Source organism: Trichinella spiralis, assembly GCF_000181795.1.
Source record: "Trichinella spiralis strain ISS 195 chromosome Unknown Scfld4, whole genome shotgun sequence".
NCBI classification, from domain to species: Eukaryota; Metazoa; Nematoda; class Enoplea; order Trichinellida; family Trichinellidae; genus Trichinella; species Trichinella spiralis.
The window spans coordinates 3463893-3480421 of NW_003526943.1; the positions used below are offsets into that span (position 1 = coordinate 3463893).

Genomic DNA, 16529 nt, shown 5'->3' on the forward strand with positions numbered 1-16529 from the left:
TTTTTTTTGCTAGCTTTATCAACAATAAAAAATTCAAATGCTTGAATTTCAGCAGTGCATTACAGTATACTAGAGGGACCCTGCTCAGATGTGTGACCATTTAAACGCGACTGTTTGTCAAAATTCTACATGCGTACCTAGTTCGCAGGCGTGAAAATTTTCTTGCGTTTTGAATTTATTGTCAAATAAACAAATAAGCACTCGAAAATTGCTTGACATTTCGGCGTAAGCGAAGTTTGAAATTACCGTTCAAAATTTTGTTCATTTTTTTACAATTTTTCAAAATCAACTCGTGAAAAGTCTTATTTACAAAATGGAAATGGTTCAAGCAGGCAGGGTAAGTTTACGATTTTTGCCTATTAGACTTTTAGTATGAAAATTTTTTTCTCTTTTCACCCTCTAAAGTAATGGTGAAAAAATTATGGCATCAAGCATGGTTTTCTGAAGAAATGTATAATAATTTTATATTTGGAATAATATTTTGAATTGTTTCATTTATTTATTTATTCAAATATTTTTTTTAATATTGAAGGTTCATAAATTGAACATAAAAAATAGCCGGTTAGTTTGATTTATGAAAATCGTCATTGAACATTTTCATTGAAATTTCAAAAATATGCACCCATTTAATTTAATTTAATTTAATTTAATTAATTTTTACTTATTTTCAATGGTACTTTTCAGGTTGTTCTTACAGTGTTTATTGCCTTCTTTTTTGCTTCTTCAGTTTTATCTGATCAAAGTCTTTTCAAATGGTGCCACACGTACGGTGGCATTTCACCGTCCGATGCCTACGAGAAGGAAAACGGTGAAGTGATATGCTTGTATCGTTTGAAAGTGGAATTTAAAAATAATGATTGGTGGGAATCCGCGGCCTGGGATTGCTACAATTTTCATCAGTCAGCATCGTTGTACGATTTTGAAGCGATTGAAATATTTGAATCAGCGTTTACTATCAATTTCAACAATCGACTTACTACGGAAAAAATGGATATGCTATTAGGACCTAGGCTTTACACGAATTTCCAAGTGAATAAAACATCCAATATTGGATACAGTAATATTCTATCGTTGGACGTGCTCAGCCCTGGACAAAAAGTGGAAAAGTGTTCGTTTGCAAAGAGTAAACAAGGTTCATGGTTAAAATTAAATGGAAGTTGCGTTACATCAGATTTACTGTTGGATGATGTACTTACAGTGCAGTCGAAAGGTGTTGCACTTTGTGAATTTTTTTACTACAAAGAGGTTGGTTCAAATGCATTGAAAATGGACAATGTACTTTTCTGGCCAGGTAAATGTAATGACCAACTGAGAAATTATAATATTTACGCTATTTGCCAAGTACTCAGTGCTAAAGATTTCTGTAAGCATTCTTTGCTTGGAAACGACACGTGCAGGTCGTGCGCTCGAAATCGCCAAGGACCATATTGCGAAATCATAAGTAAGTATGACATTTTGATATCCCCTCTTTGATAAAAAGTATTAATAAAAACAATGAGGAAGAAGGAAATGTTGTTTTTTTTTATTTTTAATTTTTGTTCGATTATAAATAGACTATGTAATTTGTACAAAAAAGAAATTTTGTTTTCCCCTTTGTTCAGATGCAATAGTGCAAAAATGGTTCACAGTTGTGGTGGTGGTGGACATTTTTAACGTGATTTTTTAAATGAATTTTGAGGTTAAAGTTTGTTTTTCTGTAGGTGAAGATTGTATTAGCGATTTGTGCCCAAATGCGAGATCATGTATACTGAAAGTTGAAGTTAATGGCATAACACGGCGAGAACCGTATCCTCGATGGGACTGCATTTGCCGTGAAGAATACACAGGACATTTGTGCGAAACCAGTATATCCGTTTTTTAGTTCAGTAATATTTTTTTCAGAATTATAAAAGTGTTTTTTACAGGAATAGAAGAAGCGGCTGGCTATTATTTTGGTGGCAGTTGCCGTATGGGATTTACAGGAAAATCCTGTGAAACTTGTAAGCTTTCTCTTCGTTTATTGGCAACTAACTACTTATTTACTCACTTGTTGTTGAAAAAAAACTGAAAAATAATATTTTTATTTATTTATTTATTTACATTTCTTATTCATAATACTGAAATTAGTTGTTTTATCAAGTTTAAGAAAAATTCCATTTCAAAAACAAATGTTGAAGGGGTTGATTTGTATTTTGTAAAATAATTGAAATTTCATCTTCTCATTTTATTTGGTGTAGTGATCGACGACTGCAGTGACGTGACTGGCAAAAACATAATAAGCTGCGAGTATGTTGAACTCGGTACACCTTATTGTTTTTGCCTGTGCAAAGATGGCTTCGCAGGTCCTCGTTGTGAGCTCAGTAAGAAAATTCCCTTTCTTTTAAAATATTGCACATTGGAAATGTTCAACATTATCAAAGCATGTGTGACATTCATATAAGCAGAATTGGAAGAGTATTTTTTTTTCTAATACAAATCATATATATGTATATATTATAATGATTAATTAATTATTTATTGGTGTTTTTTACATATTTAATCAGTTGTCTTATTTGTAAATCGAAAGTGTACATTTCTTAGCAGCTGAGTTTTGTATCCTGCGTCAGTTGTATCTGAATTCAACAAACTGGGCAGTTGTATTTAAACTGATTTATATTGATTGAATTTTGAATTTTCAGTTGATAATTTATGCTTGAGAAATCCATGCAAAAACGCCATCAAATGTGAAATGGGTTTCAAGAAATACAAATGTTACTGCAAAGCTGGTTTCACTGGCAGGCACTGCGAAATAAGTAATTTTGAAAATTTTCCTTTTTATATTATGTTCATATTTTCACGTTCATCGATTTTCATGCAGTAGAGAAATGTTAATTTTTTGTTTGTTTGTTAAGTTCTAAACATTTCTTATTTATATGACTTGTTTTTTTTGTTGCAGCAGCAGATTATTTTTTCAGAAATATCCAACAGTACTTGATGCTTTTTTGAGATTCAAATTTTTGTAGATATTGATGAGTGCGAAAGTAACCCATGTCTTAACAGAGGAACTTGCATAGACGGTGTCGATGGATATACTTGTTTGTGCAGGAGAGGTTTCAAAGGCCCAAGATGTGCAGGATGTAAGAGTAGATTTTTTCATATGCTGTTCTGATTTCCAAGATGAAAAAATTATTGTACATGTTTTGTAATTTGTCTTCGTCTCTGGTAGTATTTTGGTTGATATTAATGGTTTTGGTTGGTTTTTCTTTTTGTAGATCTTTCACCTTGTCAAGAAAATCCTTGTCGAAATGGTGGTCGATGTCGTGAAATTCCAAATGGCAATTTATCCTACACGTGTCTTTGTTCTGAAGGATTTTACGGCGACAGGTGTGAAAATGGTATGCTCAATTTGGGACGAGATTATTTAGTGAATATAATATATGCATAATCAACTGTCTGTGAATAATATTTGGACAGTTGCTATATATTTTGTCATAAAATGCGAATGTTGAAAGTTTTCATTTTAAGCTTACATTGCGTGCCATTCTGGAAGCTGCATAAAACCGCATGGACAATGTACTGAGAAGAGAGGAAAGCCAAGTTATACATGCCTCTGCTCACCCGGATACGGTGGTGATCAGTGTGAAAGATGTTAGTTTGCAAAAGTGTTATTCTGATTAGTGATTTGTGAAAATATAATGATTGGTGACTTTTTTTTTCAAAGATGCTTCCGTGTGCTTTGCAAAATGCTACTATGGAACATGTACAGAAAATATTATCGGTTTCAGTTGTCAATGCAACGAAGGCTATACTGGAAAAAATTGCTTGATAGGTAAGTAGTGTTTATAGTTTGTAGTTCGAACAATAATTACTTTCATATTTTAGTTAACTTAAAAAAATTATTTTTCACTTTGTTAATATCGTTTATCACTTTGAAATATCCACTGCTGAACTACTTACTTCCTCTGAATGTGAAAGCAATATTAAAAAGAAAAAAATATATATATATATTTGTTCCAAGTGTTATTACTTTTTTATTGTTGATTTGTGATTTTTGCAAAATGTAAGGCTATTAATTTTATACAGTTTTTTTCAATTGCTTGTTGTACCGTATCAGTTGATTTTCTTCAGTTTTTCTTTTTTGTATGCATGACAAGGCATGCAAATTAAGTTGAACGGACAGAAATTTCAATTGCATATAGAAGAAGGCAAAATTTATTTCAGACATTAATGACTGTGAAGCAGGACTGTGCAAAAATGGCGGAACATGCGTTGACGAGGTCAATTCATACCGTTGTATTTGTCGTCCTCCTTACACCGGTGAAAATTGTGAACAACGTGAGTGTTATTATTTATTTTCAATGCTTTTTTTTAATTTTTTTTATTATACACATTTAAAATTAATCGTATTTTTTAAATTGATATTAAAAAGTATTAAGTATAATTGTTTATTATTTTTTCAAACATGCCCATCTGAAAGTGCAAAATTATGAATGAACAATATAATATGTTACATTCATATGCTGTTTTTGAAAGTTCAAGTTTCACATTTAAAAAAAATAATTTGACGAATACATCGTATTTGAATGAGAAACAAATTAGCCGAGTGTTAATGAATGAAAGTGGAAATTTTTTACAATTGTTCGTTGAGAATTAAAAAAAATATTTTCAGTGATTACTACATCGGTGGTTGCCACGACTGTTTTGAGTAGTACAACTGCAGCACCGAAACGACCGACAATATTTGCCAAAAAATTGATCGACATCGATCAAGATACCATTTACATTGCTATGATTGTCGCTTTGGCAGCTTTGCTTTTCGCATTGATTGTTAGTTTGTTTCATGTGAGTGAAAATTTTCAAAATCACAAACCGCATTCATATTCAACGCAAAACTTTTCAAATTTTTATTTAATACAAATTTATTTAAAATATACTTTTGTTTTTGAAATCTTACTTTGTCATGCGCTAATTTTCTTACAGATTTTGTGTGGGCAGCTGAGCGAAGACAATTTATCCGAATAGAAGAAGATCATCCATCGATTCCTCCGATCATGCTATTATTGTCAGTTGTCAACACATACTGTGTGCATGTGGTGATTGATGATGACGCATCATTTGTGCAATTTATTGTAATGATTAACATTTATTCGTCCAAAAAATATACATTTACAAACATCACAGAGGTGAAGTTACTGTTGTTGTTTTTTCTAAAGTTGGCTTCTATAAAATTTCATTTTATTTCTAAAATTTTTTAAAGTTTTACAAATAAATGGTCATTTAGTTCTTTAATTTCTTATTATTGATATATTAGAGTCCGTATTTCACTGCAAATCTATAAAATACATACATATATGTATAGTACAAAATCCTCTTGTTGTTGTGCATGAAATACAAAGTAAAAAATTAATAAACCTCTTAAAAGCTGCATGTTTCGAAAGGCAAAGAAATGTGCACAAATAGAGTACTGTTTTGAAAGTTAAAAGAAATCTCTGAACATCAACATGGCATAAGCACTGATTACAAAATATAAACACGGTCAGCTTCTTTCAACGAAAAGCTTTGTCTAGTTCTCGGACAAACCATCTTCCCACCATTTTGAGTTGCAATTGCCAACAAAGAACTCTGCCCGTAAACAAAACCGTTCGGCAACACAAATGGCGGATTATTCTCGTTTAAAGGTTCCCCGCTGTATGGACAGATGAGACGTGACTGAGATACGTGAGCCACGGGCAGCTGTTCAGACAACAAGCGCACTTCATCCGTACAAGTTGGACATTGCTGTTGTAATTGTTGTTGCGCAAGCCGACTTTGTCTGAGAGCATTTTCTTGACTATCGTCCGAACCATGCGTCGGACTACGCTGGGGAAATGACACTACTGGGTATGGATCATAATTTCCGAGCATGCAACGAGGGGTTTTGATTGCCGAGATGCCGCACTGCAAGCAGGTTGAAAATACTGAATAAACCCCAAGCTGATACAGACGCAAGTTTTCGCACCGAAACACTTCCACCAATTCATCCCAACGATCCCCTGACATGAGGCTTTTATATCTTTCACAATTTGAAGCTGGATGAAACGCAAGAAGACCTAGAATTGGCATCAGCTGACCCCAGGATGCCAATTCAACAGAGCCAAAGTGTTTAGTCGCATAGCGCACAGCTGCCAGTTTATCGCCCATTCGTACGAGCTCTATAAAATCCTGCTGGCGAACCTGAAGCGAAAAAAAGTAAGAAAAAATACTTAATTTACAACCTAATAAAATCAATCACACCAAACGCCACAGAAAATTTCATATAAAATATAATTCGACTCGCTATACATAATATTAAATAACTTGACGATCAAGTATATACAGTACACTTAATTGTAACACAAAATAAAAAATAAAATAGCAAATGATAAAAATGCAATAGTAATGCATGTATTTATAAATAAAAAAAATTTGATATAAATGAATATTCTCAAAAAGTCTTGGGAATTAAACAAAAATGCGCTACTCTGCTGAAGAACACCCCGATGATTACCTTGAGTTCGAGAGTGCTTTTCAATCTGCGCAGACGAGAGCGGTTTTCATAACACCAGTCCAAACAGGGTCCAGTTTCATGTCGCTTTAGGGAGTCTTCGACAAGCCTGGCGTGGGCAAAAATGGCCATATTGGTCAGATGAGCAATGTTGCAACGTTCCGCAACAGCAGCTGCGATGTCATAATAGCCGCTTCGCAGCAAATAATCCACCAAAATTCTTTCAATCCTTGTTTGTCGCCAACACTGTTTCTCTTTGCAATCAGAAGATACTGAACCAACACCAATCTTTAATTTTACAAACAAACATTAAAAATACATATTCAACATTTTCCAGGATTATAAACAAATAGCTTATAACTGCTTATCTGAAAATGTTTCATGTACATAAATGATCAACAATGTCACCTTATATTTTAGTTCATTTCAGTGATATAAACTTAAAATTCGTATCCAATAAATTTAAATTCGGCATCTTCGTGAAATTTTCATACTAAAATTAGCAACTAATTTGATATACGAATATCTGATTTAAAGTTTTCTAGATTCTGTTCGATTTTATTATCATAGAATAAAGTAAAATTTAAAACCTCTGAAAAAAAGTTTCAAATTAAATCTCATTAGATCACAAATAATTTCTAATAAATCAATATTTCCTCAATTTGTTAGAAAGAAAAATTTTCAGAAAACTTACTTTAAGATGGTCAATTCGAGTGTTAATTGCATCCATGGCTTGAACTTCCTGTTGAACATTATCATGTAATTTTTCTTGTAAAGCACGCAATTTCTCCTCCAACTGGACAGTCCAAGGATTTAAATCATTTGCATTAACAACAGGATTTCTCAACAACTTCTCTATTTCGTTAAGACAGTCACCAATCCGAGTCGCATCACGGTCTAACGTCTTTTGTGTTATGCGAAACTTTTTGTTCAACACTTCATACGGGACCTTCAGTGTAGAATGTTCCAGGGCCCAAAGTTCTGCCATTTGATCAGTCGGAAGTGCCATATAAGCTTAAACTGAACATTTTCATCATATTAAACAGAACAAATTATTTTAAAATTGATTTTTGAAACAATTATAATTTTACTGATGAAGCAAAGTTATAGTGGTAAAGAAAAAACAATGCAAATATTTATACTGACATAAGGTATATTTTATACTAAGATTCTCAAGCAGTAGTAAATAGTGAATCAATAAAAACAATTTGTTTATGTTTCTTATTCATATTATATTAGTTATTATGCAATAAATACACTAGACATTTGGCATTAACACACAGCACTAACTACAAATAAGCTTAGCATGACAATGTAAATTAGTGTAAATTCTTACTGTATATTTTTAACATATTTAAGTATAATCAGTAATAATTTACTTTTCTATCTGATTTAAATGTTATAAAATGTAAATCTTATTCATGAGTTGCAGCAATTTGTGATTGTAATTTTTACTGACATAAGTTTATAATTATTTGGGCATATTTTATTTATAAATTTGAATTGTGCTTTCTTGATAAATGTTGAAAAAATCTGTGATGTGATAAGATTGTTTATTAATTAGAAATAATAAATAACTAATAATAATAATTAATCAGTTAAGCATTACTGTGTCATGCATCTGCTAAGTTTAATTCTTTTCTTTCATTGAATACATGTTTAGTAAAAAGGCACAGAAAAACATGATGTTTTGATGATGATGATGATGATGTACATATTATCGGAAGAAAATCATTCATTTACTTTGTTGAACTGATATCGTCAAGTAAACAGAAGAAACAGTTCTATATAATTACAATAATATAAATCATTTTTTAAAATAAAACAAATTATTCAATTATACTTTTATTTAATTATTATGTTTGTAACGCTTACGGTTGCGTTAACAATTAAAAAAAGTCAAGATTAAAAGGAAGAAAATAACGTAGGCGCTAAGTCAAGAATAATAATTACGTTGGCAGATTTAAAAAAGAATGGCGTCTATCCAGCGACACAAAAATTTTCCTATATATAGTGATTTTGACGCTTAGTCTGAAAATGTGTGGTTAGCGTGTGTGTTGGTTGTTAGTGTTCGTATCTGTTTATGAATAAACGTTCAAGACGAGAGATATGCCTCGCATGAATGACCGACAAAAGTCTACCGTAACTCCGGTTGCTACAATTTAAATGCATTTCTTTAATTCATGTTTCGTTAAGTTCTTTATGCTTTAAAATTAAATGGAAAATAGTTTAAAAATGAATAAATTAATGAATTAAAAAATAATCATTTGTACAGTTCTGAATTTTTAGTATAAAAAACTTAAATAAAATTGAACTTTATTTTTATTTTTAAGTACTGTATGTTGGATTGTTAGGTTATTTTTGTAAGTTGATTCTTGCGTCTTTTGTCGAGTGCGGCAGTTTTCGATTACGGCATCTGGAAGTTGATTTTGGTTTTAAATATATTGTTAATTAAAATAATTTGAGCTGATTTCTTCAATTTATTACCTGGTACAAGTAGTAATACAAATTCAAAAGTTTCTTCTTAACTTTTCCTTTAATAAAAGAAATGGATTTTTCTCAATCTGATACGAAGCAGAAGTTGGAAGAGTTTTGGAAGCTTCAGTTGGACAGAATTAGTAAAATGGATGCGGTATGTTTTTTATTTTAATATTTATGAGTAATATATGTCATGTTTACAGGCTAGTGTTCGAAATCCCCGATTGTTAGATTTGCCAATAGCTCGAGTGAAAAAAATTATGAAATTGGATGAAGAAGTGAAACCATTAATGATTAGTGCTGAAGCTCCCGTTTTATTAGCCAAAGCGGCACAAATGTTTATTGAAAATTTAACTCTTCGAGCTTGGGGTCATACTGAAGAGAATAAAAGAAAGACACTGCAGGTACTTGTTTTATTTTAGTTAAGGTTTTTCTCTTCATATTTGATGTTTTTTTATTACAATAATTGTTATGATAAATTATAAATAATTCATTTTATTTTATATTTATTACAAATTTTTTAAATTGAAGTATGTATTCTGTTATTTTTTGTTCTGACATCTGAAACAATGAAATTATCAAAAATGAAATTCAAAACATCCATTTTAGAAGCATCATTTAAATATTTGTTTAAATTTCCTACTAATGATTTTTTACTTATTCTGAAGGTAAATTATTAAATATAGTTAAAGTCGAACTTTCTAAGCAAGTGAAATTCAAACAAGCCTGTTTAGAAGAATGACATAGCTATGGCGATTTCCAAGGACGATCAGTTTGATTTTTTAATTGACACAGTGCCTCGAGAGCATGCTCCAAAAGTAAAACTACAGGTTTGGTGATGCTTTTGCTTGTGTTATTGAGTGGAAATTGTTAATAGGCTCCTGCATCATCAGTATCGGGTCAGTGTGGTCCAATTATTGTTGGCACTGGAGGAAATTTAGAAGCCCCTGTAGAATCGTTGCAGTATTTTATTCAGCTTGGATCTGTTCCTTTACAAGAAGGATCTGGTGCCCAGCAGCTGAATGAATCTCAACTCCTTCAGCTTCCCAATGGTCAAGTTTACAGTGCTATTACTGTTCCACCGCATCTAATTACCGGCAACACTCCGATGCAAATATTGTCACCAATGAATTGTAACAACGGACAAGAGCAGCCAATGTTACAGCAGTTTCTAGCTGTGGACAGTTCTACTGGTCAGCTTCAAGCTATTCAGGTTAAGCAGTTTGGTTTTGTATTTTAAACTGTCGATTTTATATTTTGCATATGTATGTATTTTGTATTATAGGTCGATCAGAATCAGATGGAAGCCGGCAATTCAAATAATTCAGTTGTTGGTTCGTCATTATCGCAACTAAATGCAATGCCAACCACGTTAATTTTGCAGTCATCAGATGGGCAGCCCTATCATGAGCTTCAAATTACTAATTTAGAGCAAACAGTAAAAAATAAATTTTTGAATTTTATATTATTTATAAGTGCTATTCTGTTTACAGTATAATTTTGATGAAAACTTTTTTTAGGATGGTGATAACGCTTCTGGGTAACTAGAACACACAAAAGTTCCCACTCCTGTACCTTATTATCCACTAAACTTTTTAAGGTAATTCAATACACTGACAGTGTATATTGTAAGGTTTGTTATAGTGACCAAATTGTTTATTTATTACCATTTTGTCGTGTTACTATATTCTTTTGTTTGTTATTGATATGTACAATAGATATTAAGAATTAATAAAAGATTTTGCTTATTTAGAGTAGTTCTTTAGTTTTTTTACATAAGAAGTAAAATTACTTTCTTTTTTGGTTTATTATAATTCTATGCCAAGAATTATTATGTGAATAGCAGTTTCATTTTTGGAGATGAATGTTATCAGACTGCTATTCTAAACAGGTTTATATTTTACAGGTAAAATACTACACTACATCATAGATTACAGAATGCGCCCAAATATTGTAAATAAATAGGATATTATAAATAAGTATAATTTTTTAAATGTAACGCCTTTCTAGCTCAGCGCACTATCTCATCCGATAATTGTTTTTGAAGGATTGTCTGTCCGGACGATGGTCTCTGATAACGGTCATCAACACGGTTCCACCTCCGTTGCACCACAGAAAAAGCTCCTACTGTTGGCAGTATTTTTGTACAGTAGAGCAGTTGGCGCTCCTACTGTCAACATCCAGCACTTGATTCGTCCAGTCATGTGGTCACGTCCATCGCTTAACGACCGTCTTAACCTGCATCCCCAGGAGGAAGACGATCGGTTGGTGCGGGGATGATGTTGTGTAGCGCTCTCTTGCTGGTGTATTGTTCATTTTTTTACTCCTGAATAAATAGTTATACCTCACGTTTCGTCGTGTGTTTGTCTCATAATGCTGAAGAGCCGCTCAATGTCAATGGAGCCGGTAGAGAGTGAGAAAATTCAGCTGGAAAAAAAACTCGGCATGTTACATAAAATATTTTGAGAAGACAATAAAATACAGCTTTTATATAACTGAGAATGTTGAATGAATCTGTATTTTTAATTCAGCGTTATCTATGTTAACTTCATATTTTTAGATTGAATTTTAAAGTACTTAATACAACTACTGATTAAAACGAAACAATAAATCTACAGCACACAAAACTTGATCTGAATAACTGTTTTTGTTATTGCATTATAACAAATTTTTGCATTTCGTAGTTTTCATTCGTGTAATGATGAAGTACAGTAGAACTGCGATTATACGAACACACGATTATTGGAATCCGGCTAATTGAATTTTCGAATAATCAAACGTTTTCAGTTTTTTTTAATGTATATACATAACTGAAGCCTTTATAGCTGTTATCTTCAATCAGACGCAGAATAGTAAACATTCTGTTTATTATGCGACGCTATTTATTTTTTCCTTGTTTAAATTGCATGCAACGTTTATTAGTGCTACATTCAAAAAGTACCAGTTTACTCCGTGTCATATTCTATAGTTTTTGTTTGAACCAAGATAGCTTCCGTGCAGCGACATCACAAATATGTATCATTAGCATCAGCTGAGTAGCGCTGAATTCTTTCTGCTGCTCCATTCACTTCAAGCCGACTTTGAAGCAAGAATAGGCTTCTGAATAGCTCGGTACTTCATTTTCATCTTCTTCCACTGCTTCATCGCCACTTAACGTTTTAAATAATGTGATATCATCAACAGTTAGCAATTTTTCGACTTCTTCCTGCGATAACTCAGGATTTTTTAACATTTATGTTACAGTTGTACAGTTCATCATCACAGTCCATAGATTGGTTTACACAGTTTTCATTGTAACCAAAAAGTTTATTCCATGATACTCCCAAAGTAGATCCTGAAATCGCGTTCCGCACTTGCACAATCATATAGCAACAATCTTTCAAATTCATGTTTCTAAGTTGTGACACTAGATTGTCTCTGTCAGCATCTAAAAGGACAACTCTTCGCAAGAGTTCCTTCTTATGTCGCTTTTTTAAACTTTGAATAGCAGTTTGATTCATTAGCTAAACAAGCGACGATTACTTGAACAAGCCATTTTCACGGTGTAGCAATTCTCAACTGGAATGGCAAGGTGCATTATCAATTATGATTAACATCTTTCCTGATTTTTTTGTCTTCTGCTAGTATTCTTTAACGTAAGTAATAAGTATCTCATCATAACAACAGGAAAAAACATCTCCTGTTATCTAGGATTGTGACTGAAAATCATAAACCATCGGCAACGTCCACACACAATCATAGCTCATTGACGTTTTGATTCTCCAACTAACAACAGTTGTGAACGATCTCTACATGTAGCATTCGGGCAACAAAGAAGAGTTACTTCTTCCCATGACTGCAAGCTTTTACTTTTTTTACTTAGTTTTTGCTGCAAACTCAAAACCTTTCTAGTAGTAGATATACCGGACAAAAATTACCAAACAGCAGAATGTTAAAATATTATTAAAATTCTGATTCAGTTTAATAAATAAACATCATAAATAATGCATGCATCATAAACAATGCATTTTAACCAGCCGATCAAAATGTGTTCGGATAATCAGTAATCGGATAATAGGATTACAGTATAGCTTTATATATTTAAACTTAATTTTCTGAATTACTGTATAATGATAAGGAATGAATGTTTATTCGTACGATGGTGCTTTTGTTGTCATTTTATTAGTGGTGTGTACTTGTGCATACTTTCGTCGTATACCTCGCTTGAAAAAGTGGTTCTTTTCTGATAAAAGTGGTATTTGGGGTGTTTGTTACAAAGCGAGCGTAATCGGCATTCGGTTACACGCTCTTGTTGCTTTACTTTGTATTTTCTCATCTGTTTACATTCTTTTCTTCCGTTAAGCAGAACAGTAAGTGTGTTGTCTTCACTTATTTAAATAGAAACACTGTTTAGTTTAGACATTTTGTTTAGCTGTATTTTTGCTCTGCTATGGTACAACACAAAGTTAAACAGAAAATCAGCCTTCCAGCTAATGCAAAATCGAGATCAGATCGCCATCGACAGCGTAAAGTGAAAAATAAAAGTGGCATGAAGAAAGGAAAATGGACCATTAAGCCAAAAAATTCAAAAGATTTGCAGCATTTTAAAAAAGAGATAGCGATTTCAAAGGTAATCAATGAAGAAAACGAAGAATTGATAACTGCTCGTGCAGTTGTTTGAAGATGGTTCATGAATGATATTGATGCAGTTGATGAATTTGAATAAAAATGCTTGAATTCCAGTTTTATGTTAAATATGCTTTACGTTTAAAATGATGTTGAAGTATATAATTTCTGGTATTAGAATTTCAGAAAAAGCTGTACTCGAAGTCTCAGTAACATTAATATAAAAATGAATTTGTATTAAGCATCACAGGGATTTAAATACAAAATGGGATGTTTTACTAACCTTTTTTTACCAAAAAAATCACTTTTATCATTAAAATACATTTTACTGAAAATATAGCTTAATACTAAATTGCACTTTCAGATGATGAATATTTCGGTACCACTGTTGCATTATTTTTGCTGATATTAAATTTGTTTTTAATTAAAACAGCTTTTAGTAAATTATTTTTGATGCATTGAGAATTTATATTTGTCAGCAAAGTATAACTTGAATGAATATGAGTGCTATATAAATATATCAAGCCATAAATATATAAATATTGGCATTTAATGAAACTGTAGTAACCAAAGTTTTACTGATTACTTTGAATTTTTGCTTGTTAACAAAGTATCCTGCATTACAAAATTGTTCTACTGTATTTATTTTAAACAGTAAAGTTACGATAATTTTGGAAATTTTAATCGTACTACTAACTAAAAATATCGGTAAATGTTTAACAGAATAGCGTAAATGTACTGCATAAATTATGATTAAAGGAAATCAAAAATTTATATTTTTATTGACTAATTAATCTTATAACGAAATTTGCATAAATAGTAGCGATGTTGTCATCATTAAAAAAATAATCAAGCTATTTGAAAATAAATTGATGAATAAATAACAAATCATCTAATACTCTTTTATTTACTTATTGCTTATATTTTGTCAGGTAGGTAGGAGTTCAATTCTCATTTAAGCTGTCATTCCATGGCCAAAACAATTGACTGAAATGAAGTAAAGTTTACAATACCCGTGTAATGTTATCACATACATTTAGCCTTGCTTCATCATGTGGAAGAAGAAGAAGAAGGAGGTTAATTTGAATCTTTAATTAAGTCTTGCTTCACATCTATAAGAATACTTGGTATTCCATGGCATAACTACCGGCTCCTTTATTATTAAGGTCGTAATATGGCAACTTGTTGAAAAAGTTTTCATCAATTTCACAGCTCAACAAATAATGAATAGCAAGAGCTATTTGCTCGCTGCATTATTGAAATCAGCGTGTACAATGCTAACGCACTGAGTTATCATGGATGGATGATATCCACAATCAACATTGATGCAGTGCAACACAGGCAGCTTATATGCACATACTGTTTGCTCATAGTTGCTTACTTTAATGCACGATTTGATTTTATTTAGTATAATAAGCTGATAACTGACAATATATAGATAAGAATGCTAAAATTCTTAAATATGATTCGTCAAAGTAAGATTTTTTCAAACACATTTTTATAACAAATTTTAAAGTTTAGCGAGTGCAATTATACATACAAAGGTACTGCAATTGTTCCTGTTATTTTATTCCCCAGCGATAATAAAAATACTGAAAGATAATAAATATTGCTGTTAATTAACTAAGTACATTTGAATTAAACTTCGATGAATTTAACGAATAAAATTAACAAATAGTTGATTACATATTTTCATTTAGAAAATGCACAAAAAATTATTACTACTACTAGAATTGTAAATTTTTTACAGGAAAATGGAAAATTATTCAAGAGAAGAAACAATTTTAAAGATTTAAAATGAATTGCAAATTATTTTTCTTTTTTTCGTTGAAAATTTCAATTTATGAGAAAAATTCAATTATTAAATTTAAAATCATAATGAATTAGTTAAAAAAAAAATTTTTTTTTGGAAATTCAAGCATCCAGAGAATATAAATGAGACAGACAACAGACGCGTTGAACAAAATATGCATGAATTGCTTTTTCTGTCTTGCCAGACTGGTTGTGAAGAACGTGATGCCGCCGGCTGTTCTTCACAAGATGCTGCCAAAATTGTGTGTGATTCACAATTTTCGCATATAAACAAAAGCGACAATTAATAGCTGAACAGACAACTAACTGAGCGAGTCTCATCGTTTCATTTTCGACAACATTCGCGTTGGAAAATAGACGACGTACGCAGACACAACTGGAAAAGCAACAGCATCAGACAAACCGATCGATTTTATTTAAATTTTTGAACAATTCTTTTATCAATGGCAATCGTTAATTTGAACTTAGCCATTTTCGGCTATTTATGCTTTCTGTTGGCCACTGTCCAGTCGGCCAAACAATGCATGTCTGTCTACGGGCAGGTAAAGTGTGGCTCGCAACCCCCTGAAATTCCCGTCTTCATCAAGCTCTACGACGAGGATACAGGTATGTTATTGGAATTTTGATAATGGATTTGTAGCAGTTGATTAAAAAAAAAATTTCAAAGGTGGTCCTGACGACTGGATGGACGATGGCTATGCAAGCAAGAGTGGGCATTTTAATTTGCACGGTTGCGCCTCTGATCCATTCGGAACCACTATCGATCCAATGTTACGCATTTATCACATGTGCAAAGGCGAAGGATACAGAAAAACAGTTGTCGTTCCAAAGGAATCTGTCAGAGCTGGTGAATATCGATTCAACACTACAATCGACCTTAACATTGATGAAGAGCGCAATGTACAGCACAAATATGAACTACCACAATGTTCATCACTGCAAACTAGCACCGGAAAGCCGTAATAGTAATAATTCACATTACATATTTATTTATTTAGTCATCTTTCACATTGTCTGTTTACACATTACATAAAAATAAAGTTAAATATACATATATTTTCAGTACTTATATTTATTTAAGTATTATATCAAGTGTTAAAAGCATAATAAAAAACATCACGCTTCGTCATGCTTCCGTCATGTGCTCTGCAGG

General features: G+C 32.0%; 7 protein-coding genes across 7 annotated transcripts; 4 read left to right on the forward strand and 3 right to left on the reverse strand.

Moving 5' to 3' along the window:
• The first annotated feature begins 313 nt into the window (after positions 1-313).
• Positions 314-5296, forward strand: Tsp_00859 (nucleolar MIF4G domain-containing protein 1). The gene is made up of 14 exons (XM_003376617.1): positions 314-337; positions 685-1441; positions 1701-1844; positions 1905-1994; positions 2217-2339; positions 2658-2771; positions 2982-3101; positions 3231-3353; positions 3484-3588; positions 3680-3787; positions 4180-4293; positions 4628-4789; positions 4939-5087; positions 5270-5296. Exons 1-14 carry the CDS (start codon positions 314-316, stop codon positions 5294-5296), a joined length of 2160 nt encoding a protein of 719 aa, XP_003376665.1.
• A 179-nt stretch (positions 5297-5475) lies between these two features.
• On the reverse strand, positions 5476-7490 carry Tsp_00858 (macrophage erythroblast attacher). Its single transcript, XM_003376618.1, has 3 exons — positions 7176-7490; positions 6485-6769; positions 5476-6171 (listed from the first exon to the last, which is right to left on the reverse strand). Exons 1-3 carry the CDS (start codon positions 7488-7490, stop codon positions 5476-5478), a joined length of 1296 nt encoding a protein of 431 aa, XP_003376666.1.
• A 1539-nt stretch (positions 7491-9029) lies between these two features.
• On the forward strand, positions 9030-11720 carry Tsp_00857 (nuclear transcription factor Y subunit gamma). Its single transcript, XM_003376619.1, has 10 exons — positions 9030-9113; positions 9163-9363; positions 9694-9789; positions 9837-10172; positions 10245-10397; positions 10480-10499; positions 10897-10912; positions 10970-11223; positions 11298-11365; positions 11644-11720. Exons 1-10 carry the CDS (start codon positions 9030-9032, stop codon positions 11718-11720), a joined length of 1305 nt encoding a protein of 434 aa, XP_003376667.1.
• Positions 11721-11964: 244 nt separating this feature from the next.
• Tsp_00856 (conserved hypothetical protein) lies at positions 11965-12459 on the reverse strand. The gene is made up of 2 exons (XM_003376620.1): positions 12209-12459; positions 11965-12058 (listed from the first exon to the last, which is right to left on the reverse strand). The coding sequence occupies exons 1-2, from the start codon at positions 12457-12459 to the stop codon at positions 11965-11967; spliced, it is 345 nt and encodes a 114-aa protein (XP_003376668.1).
• A 619-nt stretch (positions 12460-13078) lies between these two features.
• Tsp_00855 (conserved hypothetical protein) lies at positions 13079-13777 on the forward strand. The gene is made up of 3 exons (XM_003376621.1): positions 13079-13222; positions 13371-13568; positions 13751-13777. The coding sequence occupies exons 1-3, from the start codon at positions 13079-13081 to the stop codon at positions 13775-13777; spliced, it is 369 nt and encodes a 122-aa protein (XP_003376669.1).
• Positions 13778-14801: 1024 nt separating this feature from the next.
• Tsp_00854 (conserved hypothetical protein) lies at positions 14802-15697 on the reverse strand. The gene is made up of 2 exons (XM_003376622.1): positions 15518-15697; positions 14802-15011 (listed from the first exon to the last, which is right to left on the reverse strand). Exons 1-2 carry the CDS (start codon positions 15695-15697, stop codon positions 14802-14804), a joined length of 390 nt encoding a protein of 129 aa, XP_003376670.1.
• Positions 15698-15819: 122 nt separating this feature from the next.
• Tsp_00853 (DNA topoisomerase 2-alpha) lies at positions 15820-16339 on the forward strand. Its single transcript, XM_003376623.1, has 2 exons — positions 15820-15982; positions 16044-16339. The coding sequence occupies exons 1-2, from the start codon at positions 15820-15822 to the stop codon at positions 16337-16339; spliced, it is 459 nt and encodes a 152-aa protein (XP_003376671.1).
• Positions 16340-16529: the final 190 nt, after the last annotated feature.